The sequence below is a fragment of the Hippoglossus hippoglossus genome, chromosome 24 (assembly GCF_009819705.1).
Source record: "Hippoglossus hippoglossus isolate fHipHip1 chromosome 24, fHipHip1.pri, whole genome shotgun sequence".
NCBI lineage: Eukaryota > Metazoa > Chordata > Actinopteri > Pleuronectiformes > Pleuronectidae > Hippoglossus > Hippoglossus hippoglossus.
The window spans coordinates 7,310,525-7,336,112 of NC_047174.1; the positions used below are offsets into that span (position 1 = coordinate 7,310,525).

General features: G+C 44.7%; 1 protein-coding gene across 2 annotated transcripts in view; it reads left to right on the forward strand.

Moving 5' to 3' along the window:
• sesn1 (sestrin 1) overlaps window positions 1-25,588 on the forward strand; it is a 50,495-nt gene that overhangs the window by 19,775 nt on the left and 5,132 nt on the right. Inside the window, exons 1-2 of one of the 2 annotated variants that reach the window (XM_034579520.1) lie at window positions 24,469-24,719; window positions 25,496-25,561. In XM_034579520.1, coding sequence (XP_034435411.1) covers window positions 24,618-24,719; window positions 25,496-25,561 — 168 coding nt within the window. In that variant the 5' untranslated portion in view covers window positions 24,469-24,617. Of the gene's footprint in view, window positions 1-24,468; window positions 24,720-25,495; window positions 25,562-25,588 lie in introns of those variants that run through there. The other variant, XM_034579519.1, reaches the window with a different exon arrangement.

Below are 25,588 nucleotides of genomic sequence, written 5' to 3' on the forward strand. Positions count from 1 at the left end.
CGCTCATAAGGCATTAGTGACCCGGGCTAGTAAAAGGTTAGACATACTAATGTGTGGGTTACTTTCGTTCATATCTTCTGCTGAACATCATGGGCCAAAAACAGGGCGGGGGGGGGGGGGGTCCAGGAACTCGTACTGATGTAATGAATGTTGTTGCAGGACCAGACCTCCCCCTTCTCTCCTGTATGGCCCTCTTCTTATGTCACATCCGCTTGTCCACCCTCCTCAGGTTGATGAATCTCTTTCATCCGCTCACTCGTTGAGGTTCAGCAGAGTTGGGAAGAAAAAATCGAAAAGAAAACACAGGAGCTCGGGAACAGTAATAGAAACCGTCGTGTCCCGGGCATGCAAGTTATTTGATGGCCTAAGCATTTGGTATGTCAGTATGTTTGTGTAGTTGCGACAGAGTTGGATAGTATTGGAATGCGTGTCAGGCATGTACAGATAACGATGACGTGTAGTCAGAAGACCACACACTCGTCCCATAAATAAACTCAGAAAGGGAAAAAAAGATACACCTCCTTCCAGACTCGTTGTTCGCTGAGTGTCAGTAGACGTGTTTACATGAGCACCAATTTAGCCTGAATCAATCAACAAGCATTTTCCTAACCCGAATAAGCTCATACTCAGAATAAGCAGTAATAACAGATTTGCAGCACTTTGTGACATACGACAGTTACCAACTGTTGGATGACGCATGCCCTGGGTCCGAGTGTAAACAAGTAGCAGACTCACTTCTCATCGAGAGGCATTTGAATAACTTGTATGTCACCTTGTACTCATTTCGACATGAAAGATGCTTTATTTTACCTCAGTTTAATCGATACAATACTCACACTCAAACACACAAATTAATTGCTGCTTTCACACATGCACTGTGGGGATGTGATGACGCAAATGTGCGAGTCAATTGTAACGGGTGAGTTGCCGTGTTAATGACGTTTGTAACACGACACAGAGGCAAATGTGAAAAGAACACACAAAAAAAGCTGATTTCTCCGGAGGAAAAAAAAGGTGCCATACACGTGGAAGACGCTGCCGAAGAAGACAACGAGATTTGAGAGCTTTGGGCGATAAGGGCCGGCGCTTGGGTCGATGTGCTGTGTACAAAAACAAAAATCACGATTTTCCAAAATGCACGTGTCGTGTCCTGCCTCCTTCCTGCTCTACCCAGACGCTACTTGTCACCTCAATGTTCTAAATGTTCCTGTTGTTGTGGACATGCCTGAGTTAGATAATCTCCTGCTGCCTTCTTCATATGTGAAACTCTGGGGAATGTCTGCACCCAATTTTACGGACATTTTCCAGAGTTCACATGTGAAAACGGTTTAAGTTAAATAAAGGGTGTATGTGTGTGTGTAGGTGGCAGCATGCATGTTTGACTATCCTCATTCAACTGCCCGACGCCCCCTGCAGGAGCCTGTTTGGACAAAACATGTTCAGGCATGTTGTGCCAAGACATTATATAGCTTGACGTCACTCGTTTTCTTTTCACATAGCAACAAAGTCAATACAAGGCCCATAGACGTATTGTTTTTCATCGGTATCGGCACACATATCAGGACACTGCCTACCTGCCCCTTCCATCAAGCGAGTTATACAACCACCAGGAACCTGTCGAGGCATATACGTAAATTAATCTGCTGAACTTCCAACACTCACAACAACGTGGGGGTTTTGTATGTGGGTACGGAAAGTACGTGAGCATTCCTGCTCCCCGCACTGGGTGTTCTGCCTGTCTGCAGGTCAGTTTTACTCACAGTTGAAAGGTTGCAGCTCTTAACAGGCCCGTGCTCAGAGACGCGGAGCTGCACACTTGTATAAGACATTCATTAAGCTGTCCTGCAGCAGACGTATGAGAAATGTTCGGCCGTTTGGGCGAATCGCTCCAATATTCACGTGGATGTCCAACTGTCTCTGCGATAGGATAAAAAGTTGATATTTATAAGTGTGTACATTTGTGATTGTTCTCGTTTGTGCGTGTGTGTGTGAAGTAGAACATATTTGTTTGTGTTTTATGAGGTCTGGTGTTTGTGTGTGTGTGTGGTGTTTGTTGGCTGGAGCCCACAGTCCTCACTGGTTCAAACTAGTTTATGTGTCATTGTGGGCTATGTGGCTGTGGCCTCGCCGCACAAAGCCACTTGTTACAACAGAAGGGGTTTTGCTCTTCACGTAGGGCGCTGGGTGATGAAGTGAGGTTGCACAAACCAGTTCGGGTGCCAAGCTCACAGCCGCTGCTCTTTTCAGTGTCACTACCGCTCAAGGTTAGATGGATACACAAATTAAACGGGGTGAAAGCTGTCTGAGTGGAAAAGAAGGCACCTTTGATTGATATGGAAAATGTTGTCAGGGAAAGTTTGAGCATCTTTCACAGGAAGTAAGGCTTACAGTGAGCTCCCCCACACAGGAAGTAACAGGAGTGGTGAGAGGTCGTGGGTCGGGGGAAAGTCTCTGCAAGGTTTCAACAGCTGCATATCAACTGTGCTTGCATTTCTACGTTAGGCTTTTAGATGAATGTGAATGTAGGTATTTCAGAGGCAAGCCTTAGAATATAGTTAATTTGGTTTGTTAGGACAATGCTGTACAATATGTTGAGTTGATTAACTGCTCCGACATCTGAAAATAAACTTTATAATTCAAGTGAATCAACTCTACATGAAGCCTGCTCCTTGAGTTTCAAGCCTCAAGTCTTACATTTGATGCATTTATCATTTGTTTTTAACTACTATTAACACTGAAAACATTAAAACAGAGTCCATTTTGCCTGTGAAAATCTACACGGATCAGAGTTGCATTGGTTTTACTCCAACTGGGAAATTGGGCCTAAATATACAACATATTAAAATCCAGCAACTAGTACTTTTATACTGTGGATTGGACCAAAGAAAACAAACTCTACCTAATATTATCTTTATTATTCTTCTCTGCCTAACTTCCCATACATGCAATTATTATCTGCCCATGTCTCAGTTTCTCTCTCTATATATTATATATTAAATATCTAATTTCAACCATCAATCTCCAGCTCTTTAACTCTATGAGTTGCGTTATCTTTCTCACACACAGCCCCTCTCTCCCCACAGATATCTTTTTCTATTCCTATTTCTCACGCGTACACTTTGAGAGCCACACACACACACACTGACAGTGACTAAGGTCGGCTTGTTGTTGTATGCAGCTGGCGGAGGGCTTTCCTGTCCAAACAGCCCAAACGCTGAGGTGGCAGAGCTGCGAGGGGACAGGGGAGAGACGCACACACACACAAGAGAGAGAATAGGCAGAGTGGGGTGACCACTGGCTAATCCTCGGCCAGGGTGGCGGGGGCAGGAAACATGGGGCGTGCGAGATAGGGCCAACGAGTTCCTCCTCTCTTGCCCTGAATAGCTGGATGTATACATTCACAGGTATACATGAGCCGCATGCAAAGAAATATGCACGAACACATAAATTCACCCTTGCTGGGAGTTATTTTTATGGCAAAGGCCAAACCTGACCTACTGCACCTCCCATAGAGTTTGTCACACGAGATGAGATGTGGTGTTGCTCGTCTCCTGAAATTCATTCTCATGCTTCTCCTCCTATGTTGACACTCATCAGCTCCTGTTAAAGAAAAGGTCATTCTATACTGTGACTCATGAATCATGGCACCTGATATTTAAACAAACACAGATGCCAAAACATTCAGTCACACTACAGGCGATGTTATAAGACGACTTATCCTATTTACTGATAATACTATTAACAATTAGTTACTGTTGCTGCTTTCTGGTGCTCCAGGTTAAAATGAGCAGATATAAGAAATTTTTTTACTTTGATAGTTTTCTCTACTCTGCACTTTTTGTGTTAACATGCTATGTATTCACTCACATCTTATTATATGTCTGGAGTGCAGAGTTTTAAAGAATAAGTCGATAACTCCACAAGCAACTCGTCAACAAGCAAAATATAATTTACTCCACTTTGTCAATTTTCAGCTTTTCTGTGTCTCATTTGATCATAAACTGAACATCTTGGGTTTTTTTTCGAGTGACAAAAACAAAACATTGATTTGAAAAAACAGCAATTTGAAAAATGTTCCTGATTCTGTGACAGTTTATTGATTGTTCAAGATGGTTGTCAGGTTAATACTTAACTGAACAGATTTTTGGGCATTGACGTTGCAATTTGTAAAATGATTTGCTAGCCATGTAGAAAAAGGCCCTATTTGGCTGGACCACAATAGCGATGATAAGCTGAGTTACACCATGAGTTGACACATATACTCTTATAATTCCGACCTTGATATAATCACAAAGCAATCGCTGTAGTCTTGGAACAATCAGCGTGTTTAATGGTTCAGTTGAGTGTAACCGATAAATCCTGGTGTTGCGCAGCTTGAAGATAGCGAACCAGCGTTTCCTCCCTGATATGAAATAGAACAAGTGTCTCTTTATTTTCATGTAAAAGCATAACTGTTGTGACTGTTGGCTTTGAACACCAAAGCTCCTCCGTGTTATCTGTTTCTCCACTCAAGTTGTTCCAGGTCTTTCGATTTGAGTTTGGATGCAAACTCTGCTTTAGTGTATTGGACAAGACTTTACTTTAATGTGCTGAACAAAGGAAATATCCAGTTGGATGAACTCCAGTTGGATTCGTTCCAGCCACACAGGGTTCATCTATTGCATCGAAGTCAGACTTTTTGTTAATGTTTGACACAGACATTTTAAAACTACCTCTATATTGTAGTTATGCATGCCAGTATACATTTTAAGATGTATTCCCTGGGTACATGCCTTAAAGTGCAACCTGCTGATGGCCATGTGACACCCACCCCCCCCTCTCCACTTCAGCCCTTCATTGTTATGTAACCCTGGGGTAAGAGTGGCTGCTGCCGGGGGGGGGGGGGGGGGGGTATTTCCGTTCTCTGATGCTCCTGTGTGACATTCTGCACTGATTCATCCTCTGGTTTATATTTTTGTGTTTCCTCTTAATACACACACTCCAGGCAGGAACACGTGCACAGTGAAGCTTCTCGGTAAAGAAAACAATGCATTGAGGAGAGGAAAAAAAGGAAGGACCAGAAATCAAAGTGTGGAGCTGCATAACAGAAGCACCAAGCACGACTTGTGCGTTTTTTTTTTTTTTCTCGTGTTAGCCGATGGGTCTGTTTTTCGTTTGAGGTGTTTTTCCTTTGCTCTTTGACTCTCCATAAGGAAGAGGAGGGGAAGGGAGGATGAGATAGTCTGATGGAAAGAAGGGGAAGAAGAATGGGCAGATGGGGAGTTAGGGAGATGACTGAGGTGAGATAATACTGGGAATTAGGGGAGAAGAGAAACACGTGCACATGTGGAGATGCTGAATTGACAATGAAAAGTCAGAGGGGGGGGGAGCGAGGATGGATTGGGAGTGGTTTTCTTGGCACATAGCCTGTGCAGCTGCTTTAGACGAGGCCCCTACGCAGTAAAGATCAGGAAAATATTGGCCACAAAGACACACGCACACTTTCTCTCTCATACACACACACACACACACACACACACACACACACACACACACACACACACACACACACACACACACACACACACACACACACACACACAGATGTTCATTTTAAAGACCTTCACATCCCGACGCTCCTTTTTGTCTTCTGTGCTCTCGAAGAACTTTAGGTGTTAACAGGTGTCATTGGAAACTTTTAACACTGTTAAAATATAAATACTCTTGTTATGATTTCGTTTTTTTGAGTTTTTTGTTTTTCCAAAAGCAGCAGCTCCAGTTGGAGAATACACACAAAACACAACACGTTTGTTTGATGAAGCATACCAACACTTTTACGGCCAATTCTAAGATTCACTCCAGTCAGATTACTCACTTTCAAAAGGAACGGAGTGAGACGCTGTATTTGACGAACACACTTTGGTGAACACAGACTGGGGCTTGTCCTGAGGGGACACAATGTTCTGTTGACCCTGCAGTCAGAGGACGGCACGAGGAATATCGGGATCAGCTATGGTGACACGTCCATTAACATGCCTGTGAGAAACAGCACCCCGCCTAGACCCCAGACAACCTTCCCCGACTCTGCTTATTTAACTGTGTGTGTGTGTGTGTGTGTGTGTGTGTGTGTGTGTGTGTGTGTGTGTGTGTGTGTGTGTGTGTGTGTGTGTGTGTGTGCCTCAGATCATTGTTGAGGATCTTTATGCAGCTGTGTGTGTATTGGCTGTCCCCTCAGGCTTTGAGTTTTTATAAGAAAACAAGGTTTTACCAAAATGTATACATACAGTACAAAACACAGGAAAACATTCACATTCAATGTAATTAGCTTGTCAGCTAATCATAAATTCTCAGCCTATTTGTCCTGAACCAGCTGTTTACAGCTGCCGTACATATTTTGTCAGCTTATGGTTCTGCGAGTCATATTGACTAATATATAAAGGCCAGAAATATATATCATCTTGACTTTAATGAATTTGAATGTCATGAGACCGCGGTAACAAACACTCTAACGTTTATTAATAGACCTGTTTGCACAATTTGTCAATAAGAAATGGACAGAAATGGTAAAAAGGGCACAGAGGAAAATGAAAAGCACACCCTGCGGCCACTATGTCACAATCAGGCCATGTTTTTTTATATATCGTAAAAATGCCATTTCATAATGACATTGCCACGATGTGATTTATATCACATCTGTGGGAGAACAACACGGAACATGAGCACATGTCCGAAATCGCATGTTAAACAGCATTATCTAAATACTTTCAATGTCATAACATCGTAATAATTATTGTAAATGAATAGCACATTGTGAAGAAATAACATTGCTCTGTCGCTCAGGCTCATGTTTGCTTTCCTCCAGTCTTGATAAAAAATTCTCATCTCTCCCTCAATTAGTTTTTCAACTTATTGTCTTTTTTCTCCGCCTGCCTTATCTTAACTGGCAGGCTAATGAAAACGCTGACACCACTGTTTTATAAGTTCATGTGCTGCCTCTCTATTAACACTCTCCATAAATTTACATAATGGTCCGTTTTAATCGCATAATAGATCTCACACAGCTATAACTCTGAGCGTGTGTGTGTGTGTGTGTGTGTGTGTGTGTGTGTGTGTGTGTGTCCTGTCGGAGTCCTCTTTTCCTGGCTGCTTCCTGTTCAGATCCAGGGGTGTGTTCCACTTCCTTCCTGCGCTGCCATAATCTCGGTCAGGCTTCCTTCATGTCTTCCAGCTTTATGAAACCTGCTGTGTATGACTCTTTATTTTGTCATGTATCTCCATGCCTGCATTAAACGTGTGCGTGTCCAGGTGCCGACGAGAGTGCACATGGGAAAAAGGAGCCAGAGCTCGTCCCTGCTGTGTTTTTCAGTTTTGATGTGATCCAGCGGCTGACACCTATGAGGTCAGAGACAGATAAGACTTGGAGGAACTTTCCCACACAGTGACGACAACACTTGTGAAAAATCCAGCCACAAAACAGCCTGTCCCCGTTTCACGTTGAATTTTTATCTATTTTTTCTTTGGTTTCAGTGTTTTGCTGTCGAGCCTTTTTTCATCAGTCCCACCTACGTCACTGATACCTGCCGGGAAGTTACGGGGACAACTCCGCTGGCTCAGACTCTGAAGCCTTTTTCCGACATAAACTCTGGAAAATCGTTTCTCTTTCACATGGCAGGAGATTTTCTGGGTCAGACACAGCCATACAAAATTTCTGGAACATAACAGGCAGGAGGCAGGACATGAGTTATAAATTCTGCTGCATTCTTGCACACATCGACATTGGCGTCATCCCTTTTTCCAAAAGCTCTCGTTGTCTTTAGGTCTATGGTACCTCTTTTTCATCCTTAGATAAGTGTATTATTCGATTAAATGTCATCAACACTCGCTAACGTTTTCCAGCTAACGTGACCAAACCTGAATAATAATTTCAACATTTTTGTCCGAACCCGGGCCGATGGGTCCCCGGCCGGCTTTGGGTCAGTCATCCACACTTGACCTTTACCAGGCGGCCGACAGGAAACGGTCTGCAAAATGTTCGGAGCAACTCGCTCTGTCCGAACTTCAGCGCACGTCTGAGAGCAGCTTCAGAGACAGCAAAACAAAAATAAGCAAAAGGAAATCTTGGCTGTTTTTGATGTGGTTAGCACTTTTCCATCACTGTTGCAATGTTCAATTTTCTTGCAACACAGAGGAATGTTTCTTCCCATCTGGCTGCTGTTGTGTTGACCCTTAAAAAGCGTGTTATTGGCTGCTTGTTGTTCTGTTACTCAAAGCTCATTTTGCTGTAATCTGGATAAAGGGAGAATGTGTTGTTTGCTGGACATGAACAAACGACACTATGAAGTGTGCCTTGTTTAAAAGTTAAGGGGTAAGGGGGCAAGCTTTAAAATCATCCCTCAATCTTTGTATTTATCTTTCAATATTTACTTCCATGCTATAAACACCTGAGCCGCAGCGTTTCTCCTCTGAGCTATGAATATCAGACTGATGTTTTTATTTGAAGGTGGCTGCTGAACGTGAAGTGTAGTTTATATATGACGGAGAGGGTCGAACTCACGTTTTTAAAGCCCTGGTCAGTGTCACTGTATCTTCACCGTCTGGAAGCTTCTCTGGCCCGAGGCCTGTCTGAGGTCATGGGAATGTTTCCATGTGTATTTGTGGGTGCCATAGAAACCACGTGGCGCGTCTGATAGCAGGACCTGTCCCCCTATCTCGCCAGGAGTGGAGTCCACTCCTGAAGCACTTCGGGAAATATGCACTTCATCGCACAGACAATCACACGGAGATAACTCGTAAATTTAGGGCACAGCAGTTGTCCTACATGCCAGAGCTGGCCAAGCTGCAGCCGCTCCTTTACTGGTTCCCTGTTTGAGTTCATCATTTGTCTCAAAAATGGGAAAATTCAGCACATAAAAACCAGACAGGGGCAAAATAATAACGGGAAGAATACAGCGCCGTTCCTAAAAGTGGATGCTGTGAAAGGAACCAGCAGATAAAAACAGAAATACAGTTGTCACATGCCCCGTGAGATGCAGACGAGCTATGCCACATTTGGCTGCTGCAAATATTTTTAAAACGTGTTTTAAATAACATTCTATTGTAGTATCAGTCGAGGCCCATGGACAGTATGTTTTAAGCTGTTTTCAGATGCATTAGAAATGTCATCAACATGCACAGTTGTTCGCAGTGAATCCTTTGGAGAATCTCCTGCTGTTTTCTCACACGGGCTCATTTGGACATTATCCAGAGTTTTTGCTTGGGGGGGGGGGGGGCTGGCAGGAAAATCTCAGGACATTGTTTGGAGCAGCTGACTCTAACATTTGCTTTCTCACATACAACCCCTCCGGCTAATTTCAGGAGAATATCCAGAGTTCAGTGCATGTCTTATTAGGATTATGAGATGATGGGCCTCTGCAGCCCTAATCCCCTCCTGAGTATCACTAAAAGAAGAGCTGATCGCATCAATGCTCCTGATCAAACACCTCATTCACACCTCGAAAACTCTAATGTCCCTAAATATCTCCACCACTGTCTTGTCTCTCTCATTTAGTTTCAAACAAAGCAAGTTGCACAACCCAACTTCAGAACAAACATTCTTCTACACAGGCCACAAGACAACCAACAATCCCCGAAGAAAGGCCTCCGTCTGGCTTTAAAGAGAAAACACAGTTTGCCTTCAGATGGAAAAGCACTTTTCAAGAAGCCAGGGTTTTTTTTTATGTGCACGGAAAACATATTTACCTCCTCGCTCCACATTTCAGTGTTTTCTCTGGAGGGGACTGTAAATGACTGTATTTACACTGGTACTACTGGGATCATGGGCCAATCACAACCAAGTTTCAACTCTATATGACACTCAAGCCCCTGTCTGCAATGGGAATGGATACAATTATCATTAACTCCCGGGTCAAATGACTCCCTCTGGACACGTCGCACCCGGATGAACGTGCTAATTTGGCAAGACAGCGAGGTGATTACAAAAATACAAAGGAAACTCCTGTACTGGCAATGGGAAAGACGTCAATAACATATTTTAAAGGGTTTATTCGCGTTTACAGAAAACCGCAAATAACCAGTAACTTTGGTGTAAAAGAGGTATTTGGAAAAGAGCGTAATTGCAATAGTATGTTAATGAACCCATACAATACCCTCAGTATAGGGTTTTTATCTCCGTTCCTTTGATTCAGGCATCACAGGGAGATTTGATACAGAAAACCTGATTTATGATAAAGCTCTGATTTGGTTGTTTAACCACAGATATGAGAAAGCAGTGACGCAGAAGGCCTTGACATGGACCAGAAATGTTAAGAGTGCTGTGACATTATTTAGAAGGGGGAGAGAGACACTGTTTTGGAAGTGCCTCCCTTCTGATATCTGGGGAATTGAAGAACCTACTATAACTGGGGTTGTCTCTGTGACAGGGGTCTGCGGAGCCGTATAGAGGGGCCCCTGTTTTCCGTGTGTGCTGTTCGTGCTGGCAGTGTTCCTCTGCAGGCTGTCAGTATGTGGAACAGCGGTGGAGGGCCTCGGCTCACGGCTTACTGTTTTCTTTTTTTTTTGTTTTGGCGTTGAGTTTTTTTTTTTCACCGAGCTGGCGAGTTTGCTGGGGTTTGAGCTGTAGCATCTGTTGCTTCGAGGGGGCCGGCTATTTATCAAACTGAAGCCGAGTCTGCTGGGAGCCCGAAGGGAAAGAAACATGGCGTACTATATAGGTTACCCCCCCCCCCCCCCTCCCCTCCTTCCAAACCTCCCGTCTCTCCCTCTCTTTTTATTACCCCCAGCCCTCTGTTGCTCCACTCTCTCAATCTGAATACATGTTATTCAGGGTTGTATTTCTGCGAAGGGAGTAACCATAGGAGGGGTTACGGGGGGGATACTGAGAGAGCAAGGGGGTGAAGGGGGGGTGGAAAGACGGGATGTGGCTTACAGTATTTTCTATGACTCCCTACAGTGCCACAGCTAAACGCAAGCAATTGGCGCCCGATGTTGTTTTTCAGAACTGCAGAAATAGCTGAGTACTGACATGCAGATGGGCCTCTGGCTTTTCAGGAATCCACAAGCACGTTCTTAGAAAGCCCTTTCTGGAGAGACAAAAAGTTTTGGTGGTTTTTTTCCTCCCAGGCACCTTGGAGAAATCCCAAATCATTTATGTGACTTGTTTTCTGACTAACAAACTATCAGAGGCACAGTTGCGCAATGAGAAATGACACATTCGACACCCTCCACAGTAACTCCTCAAGTTTTTACTTAGCAATTTAACCATCTGTCTGTGTCAGTACGGACGGAGGCATGACCCGGGCTGCCTCTCGGTGTGAGATGACTAATGCGTCATTGGGCACTGAGGCGTGCTGTGAATCCTGCTTCGGCTACATTCTTCTTAACTGTCCCTCTAAAGAAAAACAACCCTTGGGGAGCATTGCTGCGAGGCACCGATGAAAGGGACCAGGGAAGCAAATTAACAAAGGGGAGGAAGAAGAGGGACAGGGCGGGTGGAAGAGATGAATAGGGGGTATTGATTGACAGAAGTGACAGAAGTAAACAGCTCGAATGAAACGGCAAGAAAACAATCCGGAGGTTTGGACTCTTCTTTGTCGGGTGGGAAAAATAAACAAGGTTGCGTCTCTTGATCCGTGCGTTCACGATATATCATCCACATATAATGACCCAGTTACTCCTCCACTGGTCACCTTTTTCTGCGTCTCTATCCATTTTCTACCTGTCTCACTTTCCCCCTGTTTGCTCTGTCACTTTCTCTCTCTCCACTCCACCCCACTTCCTTTTCATTGACCTCCTTCTCTTTCTGTACGGCTCTTCCCTCTCTCATACCTCCACTGTGATGTAACTCTCTCGAACAAACATGTTTTCTTTAAGGAGGTGCGCGCTCACAGAGGCTCCATTCATACGCCGAGTTGTTTTCTGCACTTTACATCTTTTTATGCAAGAGGACAAATGGCTCACATGTCTCTCTTGCATCTGCCAATTACCCCGTTTATTTATGTAAGATGACTCTTGTTGTGGGCTCAAAAAACATGCCTCCTGACAAGCTACAGAAAATGAATTCCTCCATTAACACGGGCTGAGACGAGAAAAGAATACAAACACTTCTTTAAAGGGCTGACATATGGGTAGAAGCTGTTCCTCCTTTCTCTCTCTCTCTCTCTCTCTCTCTCTCTCTCTCTCTCTCTCTCTCTCTCTCTCTCTCTCTCTCTCTCGTGCAAACATGCTTCTGCATTCAGACACAGATTCATGCCCTCCAATCAAAACTCTCACGCTGAGAGTCAACAACTGGTCAACAGGAAATGAAACCCTTTTTTTTCATGCTCTTTCCTTCTTTTCCTTGCCGTCTTAGAATTGACCTTTCCCCCACTTTGCTTTTTGGTCTGTCAAAGCTTTCTCTCTGCCTCTGCCGTGTTGGTGGTTTACCCGTGTTTGTCTGGTTGACTTTCTGAGCCCATTTCAAACACGACTGGGAGCAGTAATAATAACCCTCTCTTGGGCAAACGCTGAGTTTTCACTCGGTACATCTTGGTAAACTTTCCGTTTCTGCGCCGCAACTCCGTGCAGACTCGCAGATAATCAGTGTTCAGCTCATTGGCTTTATGGGTTATGGCTGAGTCATTCCCATGTACTTTGTGAAAGGCGTTCACTCGGAGGTCGAGGCCAATCTGCTGAGCCTCACCCCGCATCCCCTGCATCCCCCTCCTCCGCTCCCCTCCGTTCCCCTCCCTCCCTCCGACTGGTGTTAGTGGAAGGGAAGGTGACCATCTGCTGCCCCAGTTGCCCAGTGACAACAGCCTTCTCTTATGGCACAGTTCCACTGTCCATTGTCTGCTTGAGACTCTCTCTCAAGTGTGTGTGTGTGTGTGTGTGTGTGCGTGTGTGCGTGCGTGCGTGCGTGCGTGCGTGCGTGCGCGCGCTTCATTGCCTTTATACAGCAAATCCATCTTTGTGTGCCTGTGTGCATGTTTGTGTGTCTGCCTCAAGGAGAGCCAAGTATTGTGTGAAGCTTTCCTGTGGGAGTCCTGTAGAGAACATATAGCCTCACTAGGATGGTTCCCTGTGTGTCTGCGTGCGTCTGTGTGTGTCTGTGCGTGTCTGTGTGTGCGAGTTCGTATGTGCAGACTATGCCTTACAGGCAGGTTAGTGGAGGGTCAGACATTTACAGGCAACAGGCCAAAACTTTGCTCTGGAGCATCAAGAGAATAGATTTCCTCTCCAGACATGATCGCGCAGACACAGATGTCCATGCACACTATTGTTATGGATCAAACAGTCATCGTGCACGTCGTTGGGAAAACTAGTGTGTGGAAGGTGAGGACAGGTCGAAATGGAAAAAACCCTTAGGTAGCCTGGATAGTCGCCTAATGATTTGCACATACAGGTGCAGTAAGTCTGGACCTGTTTTTCCACAATGCAAAACATTTTCCAAAACACAAACACCAATACTTCAGGCAACAGAAAACCAGAAGGCTTCCGGTCCCCAGATCTTGTCCGTCACCTTCAGATTTTGCATATGTAGAATTTAACAGTTGACGTAAGGTAACCAACTCCCAGCTGTAGCTTCATGCTTAAGAGTTGAATGGTATGAATATTTTCAGTTTACACTCATCAAAACAACAAATTAGGAAGAAATTTAATTTCAAATGACACATTTTTATGTTTAAGACTATGAGACTACTCAAGTAAAGTCTCACTATAGTCTTTTGGACGTACTTCAGAGTCGCCCTCCTCGGGTAAAACCCTCACAGCTCTGAGTAATGAAACCTTTTTGTTGCCATTGTAACAGTGATTCAAGCTACAGCCTGGGATTGATAGCAACAGCACTTATTTACAGTTATAGTAAGTGACAAAGGGTTTAATTCATTAGCAGATGTCAACAGACACAAAGTCGTCCTGAGTGACTGATTGGTAACCGTCTTTTACCTACAACCCAATCTTTGCCGAGACGTTCTAACACAGCATTTGGAGTCTGGGCAGGACGTGAACAGACAGACGGACAGATGGTGCCCCAGGTGAGCGCACACTGCCAACACCAGAGGAGCTTGTCACATTCACTGTTCATATTCTGTCGTACCCCCTCCCCTCCAAAAACAACAACCCCAATACTGTACTGCTGTGGCTAACCACACAATTTGTTCTCAACAAAATAAACACACAGGGCTGTAATGAAACCCAGTGGGAGAAAAATACACCCACTCAGCAAATGCATCTTCATCACGGTCACCTCAGGAGGTTAACACACTGTGCTTGAGTTTCTTTTCTGTTCACACATTTCTCTCAGGCTGTATTTATTTTGTGTGATTTGAAACACGAGCGTGAGTGTTGTGTGATATTTTTCTCACCCTCTGTTTCCATTTTAGTCTCTTATTCCGTCTCCTTCCTGTTGCACACACTGCCTCTCTATCTCTCTCTCTTTCTCACACACACACACACACACACACACACACACACACACACACACACACACACACACACACACACACACACACACACACACACACACACACACATACATACACACACATGCAGGTAATGGGGGATTGCATTGAGCTCAGTTACTCATTATCCCTTCATCCAGTCCTGTCCGTTAGCTGCCTGCTCTTCCGCTGCTCACCCTGGCGGCAGCAGCCGCAGCAGCAGCAGCAATCCGAGAGCCACGCTCACGGCGCTGAACTTTTCCCCCCCAAAAATGAGCCGAGGGCGATGCATTTTTTTTTTCTCCTCTGCTGCTCAGCCGAAAGAATCTTGCGAGCACATCCAGTTAAAGTTCTGTCAATGGCTCTCAAAGCACAGACCACATACCAGACACTCGTTTTGTGGGTGACAACATTCACAAGGAGCTCAACGACTGATGCCAAAATCCTTGTGTGGTTGAAAAATGTTGTTAGACTCCAATTATTCATCTTTATTAGCCTTTAATCCTGAACTCAGCTGCTATTGCGTAATGACATGTAGATTGAGCCAGAGGAATGGAGGATGACAAACCCTCCTGAGGAAAGCGTGGGCATCCGAGAGATTTGCGGACTGGGTCTGAGCCATGCCTGCTTTGGGTTTTTAGGTGTGTGTGTGTGCGTGTGTGTTTGTGTGAGGAAACCTGTTGGAAATCTGATTTAGCAGAGCCATTATCCCCTTTAGACTTCAACAGCAGGCCTGCGCTGCGGCTGCCACTAATCCCATAATGGGCTGACTCTGCACCAAAGCTGTTCCCCTCGATGAAAACTGTGACAATGTGCTTGTTTCTGTTAGTGCTCCGAGTGTACATGCTCTGCGTTACAGCGCGTGTGTGTGTGTGTCCTCAGGTGAGTGGGCACAAATAGGTTATCTAGTGTACAGAGTCATCGATTTTTCCCGCTGAGCAGGAAGTGGCTGGTTATTGATTCTCTGGGACAATGATGTCACTCCAGACGGTGCGCCGTGTTTACTTATCCATGATAAGGTACGAGGTGCTTTCTCTTCGCACTGGTCAAATAATCCCCTCTCTCTGTCCTCTTACCTGCTTTACTCTTCTCTCATCACTCTTTCCACCCCTCCCTCTCGTTTCATTCAATGTTGATGCCCTCTTTAACCCCAGCATCCATTATGTGTGACATAATCACTGATGAGTCACTTCATACTTTCGGCTACAGTCTTAGACGATAAGAGTTTTGCTCGTGAGTATTAAGGAGAGAGTTTTATTTTAAATAACCTGCCCCTTCTTTAATATAAAAAGTATGAAATTAAAGCTCCACACTCCTCTGAGACATTTCTCTATATTATAATAGACAAAAAACATATTTAATCACAAACCATTTGAGTTGTTTACTTCTCTCCACACACTTGCATTCTTGTCCTTTTTCTTCTCCAGTTCAAAATAACTTGGATACTCGTAATTTTCCTCATGCCACAGTGTCAGTTTAGTGTTAATGAACCACACACTATCAGCTTAATAGACCCATAGATTTGTATCACCAGTTAAAACCCTGTCAGACCTCCTAGCTGTTTTAATACCTGGTGTCTGCCAAGTCCACTTATTGCACATCAGCCCCCAGCATGCAACAGGTTAAAAATGAACTAGATCTTGAACACTTGAACAAATAAATATGGACGGTTGTTATCAAAATAATCCGGAAAGTATTGCTCACTGGTTTCAAAGCATTTCCTGGCCACATGAGTTTGGCGAAAAGGGTGAAAGTTTAATATAATGATAACTGCTCACTACACCGGACAGAAGCCGTCTTATCTCTGGATCATATCAGCCTGGAGTCCAAGGGGGAATGATATAAAAGATATTCAGCCGTTGGTTTGTTCTTTTCTTCTCGGTCCCACAGGCTTGTAATTGATTAACCACAGAGCAAATATGTCTAACACTACCTGTGGCAGTAGACAGATGACCACACACAAAACGCGCACGCACACACACACACTCTCACACACACACACACACAGCAGGCACACTCCGCTCAGGGTTATGAGGTCCATGGAGAGTTTGTAAAAGTCACACACACACACACACACACACAGCACAGCACTCAAACCATACATATTAACCAGGTACATTTTAAAATGGGGTTGTATGAAGTTTAACCTTCATTAATTGATCAAATAAATAACCCCAAAGCACACATCTATTTTCTCATGAGAATATAGTGTGTTTTTTTAAATTAGAAATAACTTTGTTTCTCATCTTGCAGCTTTAGTTTACACAGCATGTAAGCACGATTCCAAAATGTCCATGTAGCAGCCGGATGTAGTTTGAAGAAAACTCCACATCAGTTTTGCTTTTGATTCTTTATCATTTTGCAGATATTACATATGAACATATTTTAGTCACGGAAGCTAATGTGCCGAGGTCAGCAGTTTCTGCACTTTTCCACTGTTATTTTAGACAGTTCAAACTCAGGATCTCATGTCATGTGCTTGTGTTTTCATTATTTGAGGAACTTGCTCGGTATAGTCTCAATAAGCACACGTGTTATGCGTTTTGTGTATGTTGTGTTTGCACACATTGAGCGTGCTGTCGTGGCTGTGTATATTTCCTGTATGTCATTGTGCACCACTGTTTGAGCTTGAACTTGTGTTGCAAGAAGAACTGGATGGGGCATCTGAAAAGAAGGGAAAAAGATTTATGTGAAGTTAATGCTAAAGTTAACAACCCCAGTCAAGCACACCTTGGGTTGGGAATGTACTGTTTGAATATACAAAGAATAAAGTTGTGGAAGTTTGAGGGTTAAATCAGGCAGCTTTATCACTGTGACCTGTATATGTAACAGAAAACCTTACTATTAATACGTGAAGCTACAGTAACTAAGGGGAACAGGGCAAGTCACGAATTAGGATGCATTCAAAACAACATTTTTTTCATCCAGACCTTCAGACTTTTCAGTTTACTCTGAAGCAGATAAACAGTTTGTTGGGTGAAAACACTCCTTTGGATAGGTCGGACTTTTGGACCAATTGCAGGAAGTTGAGATACCATTTTATTTATTTTCTCCATTCAAACGAAAAGTATACTCTCCGCCAAAAAAGACAACATGAGACACACACACTCGTCTTCAAACTAATCAACGTCAAATATAGGTAGCCCACGTATGTGATGAGGACGTACGTATGTCATACCAAACTCTTTAGTCCGTTCCCTAAATTGCGATGTGCCACCAAAACTAACTGAATCAAATGTACAACAATACCCCCACCCTTCGGTTCGGACTGCGAAGAAGACGGAGACCAGGGTGATCGAGTTTCTCCCAAATTAAACCGACATTTCATAAACGATTAAACATTAATGGGCCAGTCGCCGTGACGTTGCCCTCCAATGAGGCTCTGCCTGCCATTTTGTTCTGCCATTCAGTGCAGGGGGGCTCATTGCCTATTAATGAAGTAATAGGACACGGCCAAAATGCTTCTGTGGGCAATGATTAGGCCCTATCACTTCCTCCCCCCTTAAAGAACAGCGGTATCACATCCCCTCTTCAACTTTGCATCCAAATACATCCCGGTGGAGGTTACAGATTCAAAGAATAGATAGTGGAAACGGAGAAGGGCAGAAGTGAAACCGGTGTCGCAGTCAAAGAAAAAGTACAGATTAATGCAATCGTTTTTAATCTTTGCTCTAGCCGCTGTGATGTGTTACATCAGACTTTATCGGCGTCTGTTTTTGTCTCCTGTCTCAGCTGCTGCACCTCACCCTGCATCACGGCTCTCAGGACTGTCGACGCTTCTTGTTCTGTTACATAAAAAGTTTATTGACTCTTGTTCCCTGCGAGCAGCTCCAAGGAAATGACTGTTTGTTCGGCCCGAAGGTTCATTAAGTGTTTATTACCTTTGATTTAAAGGCACACTTTGATTACTGGGAGCGTCGTCTGCTGTGAGCTGCTGTAATAAACTTTCTGAGAGGGAATCGTCGTCTTTCTGTTTCCTCGCAGAAACACGTGCAGCATTTTCAGTGTTTAATAAACATGTTGGTGATGAGTGAAAAAAAACTTTCTGGCCAGGTTCCCAGTGAGATGAGGCACTGTTTTGCTCAGTCAGCAGAAGCAGAGCTCTGGTGAGAGAGAGAGAGACAGCTGTGCATGCCAGGAGGCGCACAGCAGCATCGGACCAGAGGAGCTGTTTTCTTTGGGGCCTTTAGCATCTTGTTGCTGATATAGGGTCGGCTTCGTCAGGCCCATGTTTCTGGGTAACATGATTAGTCGAGATGCCCCCAATTTCCCCGCGCATTTCTCCGGTATCAGAAACCGAGTCGCTGCAGCGTTTCGCAAGACCCCGAGTTTTGTCATTTGAACTTTTGGCAGCACCTCTGGACTCGCGCCCCCCCAGCGCTATCTCCTGTGTTTCCCATCGGTAAACTTTACAATGAGGTGGGAGTCAAAGCACAGCTGAGATTGTTATTATAGAAATAGAGCGGTTGTGGAGAAGGAAAAGACGAGAGGCAAAGCAAATTGAGAGTTTTTCATCGATCTGTGGTGGCTGTGTCACATCGGGCTAAAGATAGCAGGGGAGGGTTTGGTATTTTCTGTTTTTCTATGGGATCTTTTCTCTCGGAGCCTGTTGTATTGTGACAGCTGCCCTCTCCCTGTTAGAATAACATCCCCGGGAACTCACTTTTCCTCACGTGCTCACAGGGGTTGCAGGCTAACGCCTTTCCCCCCTGGATTGTCGTCCACGTATAGATTATTTAGGGAATTGTGCATATATGCGTGTTTACTCCTGGCAGTATAAAGTCATAAAAGAGAGTTTATCTTTTGTCCCAGCTCCCTCTTTCCCATTCGATTGCTAGTTTTGTTTCTTCTCTTTTCCGTGTGCTCCCGGAGGTCTCCACAGTTCCTCTGCATTTCATGGAATCCAGGGGAACGCTGCTTCCTCCCAGTGTTGGTGTGCGCTGGTCCAGGACCCGATGGTCTGGGGGGCACGCCTCTCCTCTCAGGAAAGCCGGCGCTTGGCGAGACCCCTCCACTCTGATAGCCTGCCAGAATACACAGAGATCACAGAGGAGGCGACTGGGAGAAAAGGAGAAGAAAAGAGGCCAAAAGTCACTCAGAGGCAACTCTCGTCTGGTGGATTCCCACACTGATCCGACTTTAGTCTTTACATTGTATGAAGATTATGTTAAAAATGACACTATATCAAGCCTCATGTTCATTATCAACAGGATCAGACAACTTAGCAGCAGGTTTAGAAGATGTGAGATGTGAGAAAAGCCTGCAGCTTGTCGCCGGCGTGCAGGGCAGGTAAGGGTTAACCCTCCGCTCGGCTCAGTTAAATGCTCTGTGATAGATGAACAGACTCTAACCCAGAGCTGTGTTTGAAGAGCCGGGTGGGGGATACCCTCTGAGTCTGCACTTTTCACTCTTCCACTGTGCACGGGTTTAAAACTGAACTCCTTTCTGCAGCTCTGTAGTATTTAACTGAACCGCTTTAATCTTTGGAAATCCGCTCTGACATCTTTCAAAGTGACAAGTTTACACGCAGAAAGTTGTGCAGTTGTTTTTCTCAGACGTGTGCGGGCTGTTGTGAGCCCCGGGGCCTGAGCTGAAACATGTGAACTGAGCAGACATTTGTTTTGACACTTGTCACAGAAAAATCAAACAGACATAAGAAATAAGAACCGGGCAAACACACCAACTTTCTATAAAACAGACCTAACCGGGTCGCTCAGTGAACTTCAAACCTCTGAAGAACTTTTTTTCTTGTTATCCCTTTTTTTCTTTTTTGTTGAGAGAGAAACAAGAGAGGCAGAGAGAGCGAGCGGAGAAGATTGGTTCCTCAAACTGTTGTTCTGCCCCGTGATTGGAGGAAGCCTGTTGCTAGGCTTATGTCAGGGCTGGAGAGTTTTCTGCTTCCTCTCCTCTGTGCTCTGATAGGTCAGGTTTGAACTGGTCTGGTGGACTGGTGCCACTTGTTGAACATCCCCACACTCTCTGCAGTTCCGTCGTGTCTTGCTGCATGAAAAAAGCCCACACGCCAGCCTTGTCCTCCCCTCTGCTTTCTTTAATCTTATTAACTTTTATCATCCTTTTTATTAGTTTAGAGCGGCTGTTAATTCTGCTCCACACCCATAAAACAAAAGCAACTGCCTTTGTGGGCACTTGAGAAAGTAGCTCTCATACTTGTTTTCTTATTAAACATAAAGATTTTTGACAGCAGACAGATCCTGATTAAACTACTAATAGTTTTGTTTTTTAGTATCGTCTTCACACCACATTCTGCAGTCGTGTAATTTATGTCCTCGTAACTCTACAACAACACGACAACTGTTGCACACACACAGTGTCTGTTTACTGGTGTACTTGACTAACCATTAAATTCCTCAGGGCAAAGTCGCTGTTTTCTCTCTGTGGCAGGTTCTGCTCTTTATTTCAAAGTGATGGTATGAAACTCTCAACAAGGTCTGAACAGTGGCTGTAAAAACCCTAAAAACCTGTCGAGCCTGAAGACATTATCGACTAATCTAACTTTAGCTTTTTCGCCAAAATCTGAACAAATACTCTGCTTCTATATTATCTCCTGCTTCCTCTTTCGTGACACGTCTGCATGCTCATGCTGCCATATGCAAAGATGTTTCTGTGGCCACTGGTTCATGCATGAAAATGAACCTATGCAGACAGACGCCTCTGTGACCACAAGAAGCTATTTGGCATAATGGCAAATGTGGAAAAAGAGAGAAGAGTCATAAGGTCAATGAACTGATGGAAGAAATGGTCAGATACTGGTCAAATACCATTTTTTCACTTCCTGATACCGATTCCGACACCGGGACCTTCCGCATTTGAGTACAAAGTAGTACTACTACTACTACTACTACTACTACTACTACTCTTCCAACTATCTTTTTTTTTAAAAAAACCTCTGATTTAAGTGAGCCTGTTGGTTTTGATTTAGCCGCATTGTAAATATAGGATATTTGTTACTTGCATAGCTTATTAGAAGAAAACTGCTTCTTTTTCAGAGCATAACAGAATTTATAGAATAGCACTTTTAATCTTTCCTGGCTATTTCTCTCAACATGAGCATTACTGTAAATCTAGTGGGAAAGTGTCCATTGTTCAGGCCTTTCCTCCAGCAGATGACTATCTGATGATGTGCACACTGTTAAAACAAATCGGAGATGACTCCTGTTGTTTCCCTTTGTCATAACTTATCTTCCCAGTGTTGCCCTAAGCCCTGGGCCCATCACACACACACACACACACACACACACACACACACACACACACACACACACACACACACACACACACACACACGTACAGTGCACACTCACACCTCCAGGTCGCCATGGTGGCTTAGTGGCCATCCCACAGCTAAAAGGTCACTGGTTGAGCCCAGTGAATGAGTCGCTGTGTTGATGCTGTGTTGTCTTGGTAAAAAAAAAAAAAAAAAAGGGAGTAACACTGCACCTTCATGCTCATTCATTAACGCACGTTCATAACAAGCTTGTTTGGTGTGGTTAATTTTCTTTAGATGATTTTCCATATTTAGTCATTTAAGACTAACGCTGTTCTAGCTCACTGTTACTAGCATCACATAACTGAGACGCCTGAAGATGTGGGTCCTCACACACCCCTGAGACACCTGCACTGTGGTTGTTCTTCTCTTTAATGTCACACCGTGTTCTGAACGAGCTTCAGAAGACACCAGAGAACAGCAGTTTCCAACCTGCGGCTCGGGACTCCCGTTAGATACAGCTGAGGTGTCGCAAGATGCTTATCACAGCAAGCAGCAGAGAGAACGTGTTTCTGGTGCACAAAGTGATGTTCATTTCTTCAGTCTTTCCACTTTACCCTTTTATAATGGTATTTTTTTTTTATAATCTTGCAAAAGAAAGGAGCATGTCTGTTTGGAAAAGTCTGTGTAAAGGTGCTCTGTGGTGCACGGGTGATATATTTTTGATCGTAAAAAGGAAATGAATAAATGCACTCATGCTGTGGAAACATGTCATTAAAAGGTCGTCATTGGGCCGCAACACATAGGTGCATTATTTTTTTTTTATCTTTGCCATGCACCAGCCACACTAAATAAGGCTTTTTACAGCATTTTTAAAAACCTTTTTAAACTCTTCAATATGCAAGTTACTTCAGTTTTATTGTGACTTGTTTATAAGTTCTGTCTTGTGAACAAATCAAATCCCCAGTGAATCTGTGAAGGAACATTCACACACACACACACACTCACACAGACACCCCTGATGTGAGTACAGTAAATCCCCACAGAGTCGTCAGTGCGTGCACTCTTGACAATAGTGTTTGGCCCTGTCCGCGAGGCCGGACCCCCGAGCCTAAGCGCTTTTATGTGAAAAGGTTTTTTGGTGTGTCGTAAGCCCGAACGCTGACCAGCCTCTTCTGCAGCTTTGCTGAGCCATGGGGCTCCTGGCAGCCCTGGGAGTGCTGACTCCAGCCCTGGGAACATGTTTACTGCTGCCCCGCACCCCACCCTGTGGCATCAGGAGAGGGTCTGCTGTACAGGGGGGTGATGGTGGTCGGGGGGTGTCCACACAATGAACCTGCTGAATACTGTGCTATGTAGCTGTCGCTGCTGAGGCCTTGCAGTCAGTTGCTGAGCTGGCCGGGTACAGACTCTCGATCAGAGCGCACAGGGGCAGACTTGCCTTTTCCTTGGCTTCCTCTCCAACTCGTTATTACAAAAGTACCGAAACTTGTCTGTCTGGTTTTTGTTTTCTTGGAGAATCCCATCATTAGACTTGTTGCAGTGAGGATGAGCTGAAACTAGGACGGTGCGTTGCAATCCATACTGTTGTGTTGTTTTCGTGACGTAAAGTGAGTGTTAGTGGAATCTTTGCTTGTGAAACATGTTATTTTGAAATCTCACACAGGAACGTGATGCACAGACGTACATGTTTGCACACACTGGCCAATACGCGGGTGCTTTTTGTTGTGTGGTTACTGTCAATCCGCAGTGGAAACAACACTTGACTCGCATGCACTTTTTCATGAAAATATAACTTCTATATCTGCTGTTTACCAGGAATTTCAAAGACAAGTGAAGCCTTTCTGGAACAAATAAAACCTTCCCCAGCAGATATGCCTGAAGGAAATAAGGTGGATATTATGAAGTGATATAAAATTAGAAGCACACGTTTTTTTTAGCAAATCCCACCTGATATAATTCTGAGTAATTATTGACTCTCTAACCACAGCGGTGTGATAAACCTTTTTATGCACTGTTTCAGTGAACGTGTTATTGTCAAGCTGGGACAAACAAAGCCATAAGAGCTGCCTTCCTTATCTCTGCTTCCTCTTGGCTTTTTAAAGCACTCCCTTCAGCCCCGGCCGATTGGTGGAGGAATGGCATTATCTGTGGTCTGATAGGCTGCTGGTGCAAAACCACTAACTGACGGTCTGTTGTTATTGCAGCAGGTCCTGCAGCCATCCATCTCGAGCTGCGTGCTGATGCTGATCTGTGCACGGCGGACCTCCACCTTCTCCTGCAGCTCACTGAGGAGAAGAGCTCAGTTTAGGAGGGGGGAGGGGGGGGGGTGCTGTCTTGCTGGTGCATGCAGTAGCTGACTTCAGGTTGTTGTTGTTGTTTTCACCAGTGAACAAACAAACACGACAGAGGAGAACAAACAAACTCCCAGAGATTTGGCAGTTTTGCAGAAAACTATTTCCCGCGTCACTGCATGTTTTCTCCCCATCAACCGGTGATTGATTTCATTATTGATCAGAGTGATTGGTATCTCAGAGTCGAGCAGCGATCACCTCCAGCTGATTGCTGCCGTCGTTTAGCACACAGAGCGCCGTGCAGGACAGTGAACTCGGATCATGATCAATGGCAGCGGGGGGACAAAAGAAGGAGAGAGAAGTGATGATGTTTTCTTAGAGGGGGTGATTGTTCTCTCCGCTCACGTTTTGGACCCCCCTCTCTCCTCCCGCTCGCGCCACGCCCCCACGTGCACCTCCGCGCCGCCATTGGCCGCTCGGGGGCTGTTTTCGCCGCCCCATTGGCCGCGGACTGCGTCAATCACGCGAGCCTCGACTTATTTACCGAATGTATGCGCGAGGGAGGATGGTATTCTGCTGTGGGGCTGCAACAGCTGACTACTGAGCACTTTAGCCAGTGCCTGAAGGAACAAAGAGAGGAGGACGGATTCATCCAGGGACCGTTTTTTACAAAGAAATCCCACCTTTTAACGGAGAGGGCACGAGATGAGGCACGCGGTGGCACCGGCAGAACACGTGGAAAATAACTGTTTTGCGGTGACAGGCTTGTTAAAGATATGTTCCCATTGTGAACCGCTCGGCAAGAAGGTAAGAGCAAAGAAAGGACTCGGAGGAAGGAAAGCAGAATAACCATCTCATTCATATTCAAATGAATCATTGAAAGCTCAACTGTGTTTTAGGTTTTATATGGACGTGTCATGCCTTTGATGTTTTCACACGACATGGTTGTTTTTTGGTCGCCTTTGAAACAACCTGGCTGCAGTGCAGTCTTTTGTCCAGACTTGTTTACGACGCAAGCACAGTTTGTGGTCAAAGAGCGTGAAATCCTTTCTGCTTTCCTCTTATTTTTTTTTAATCATTTCACTGTTTACGCTTTTATAAACGCATTTGTCCAAGTGTCGCGTGCAAATGGGGGTTTTCAAGCCAGTGTCACGTCTGAAAAACAAGCGTCGTCCCGGTCATTCATTCATCCGCTTCATTGTGCGCTGCGCTGCGGGACGGTGTCCGCTAGTAGACATGTCTCGACACGCAGCGGAAAGTTACCGGACATGATCGGGGCTGCGTTAAATGGTAATGTCCTGCGTTCGTTCTCCATGAGGAGGAACTGTCACTTTGCGTGTTTGGATCCTTCATCGATCACGAAACGGTTTAATTCCCCTTTTAATGTGTTGACTGGTGCGTTCACTGCGCGTAGGACGAGAGGCCAGTGTTCCACAATTCAACTCTAAGCAGATATAAATTTTTCAGGTGTGAGAAAAAACGTTCTTCTGAGGTGATGAAGTGACAGTAGAGGCACAGTTGAAATGAGATGTCCACAGAAGTCTTTGCCTTTTATTTAAAGTGTCTTTTATTTTGTCTTGCAGGACTTGGGAGTAAGGATCCCAAGACCCTTAGGAAACGGACCAAGCAGATTTATCCCTGAAAAAGAGGTACCCTCGTCCTGCTAGACATTTAAA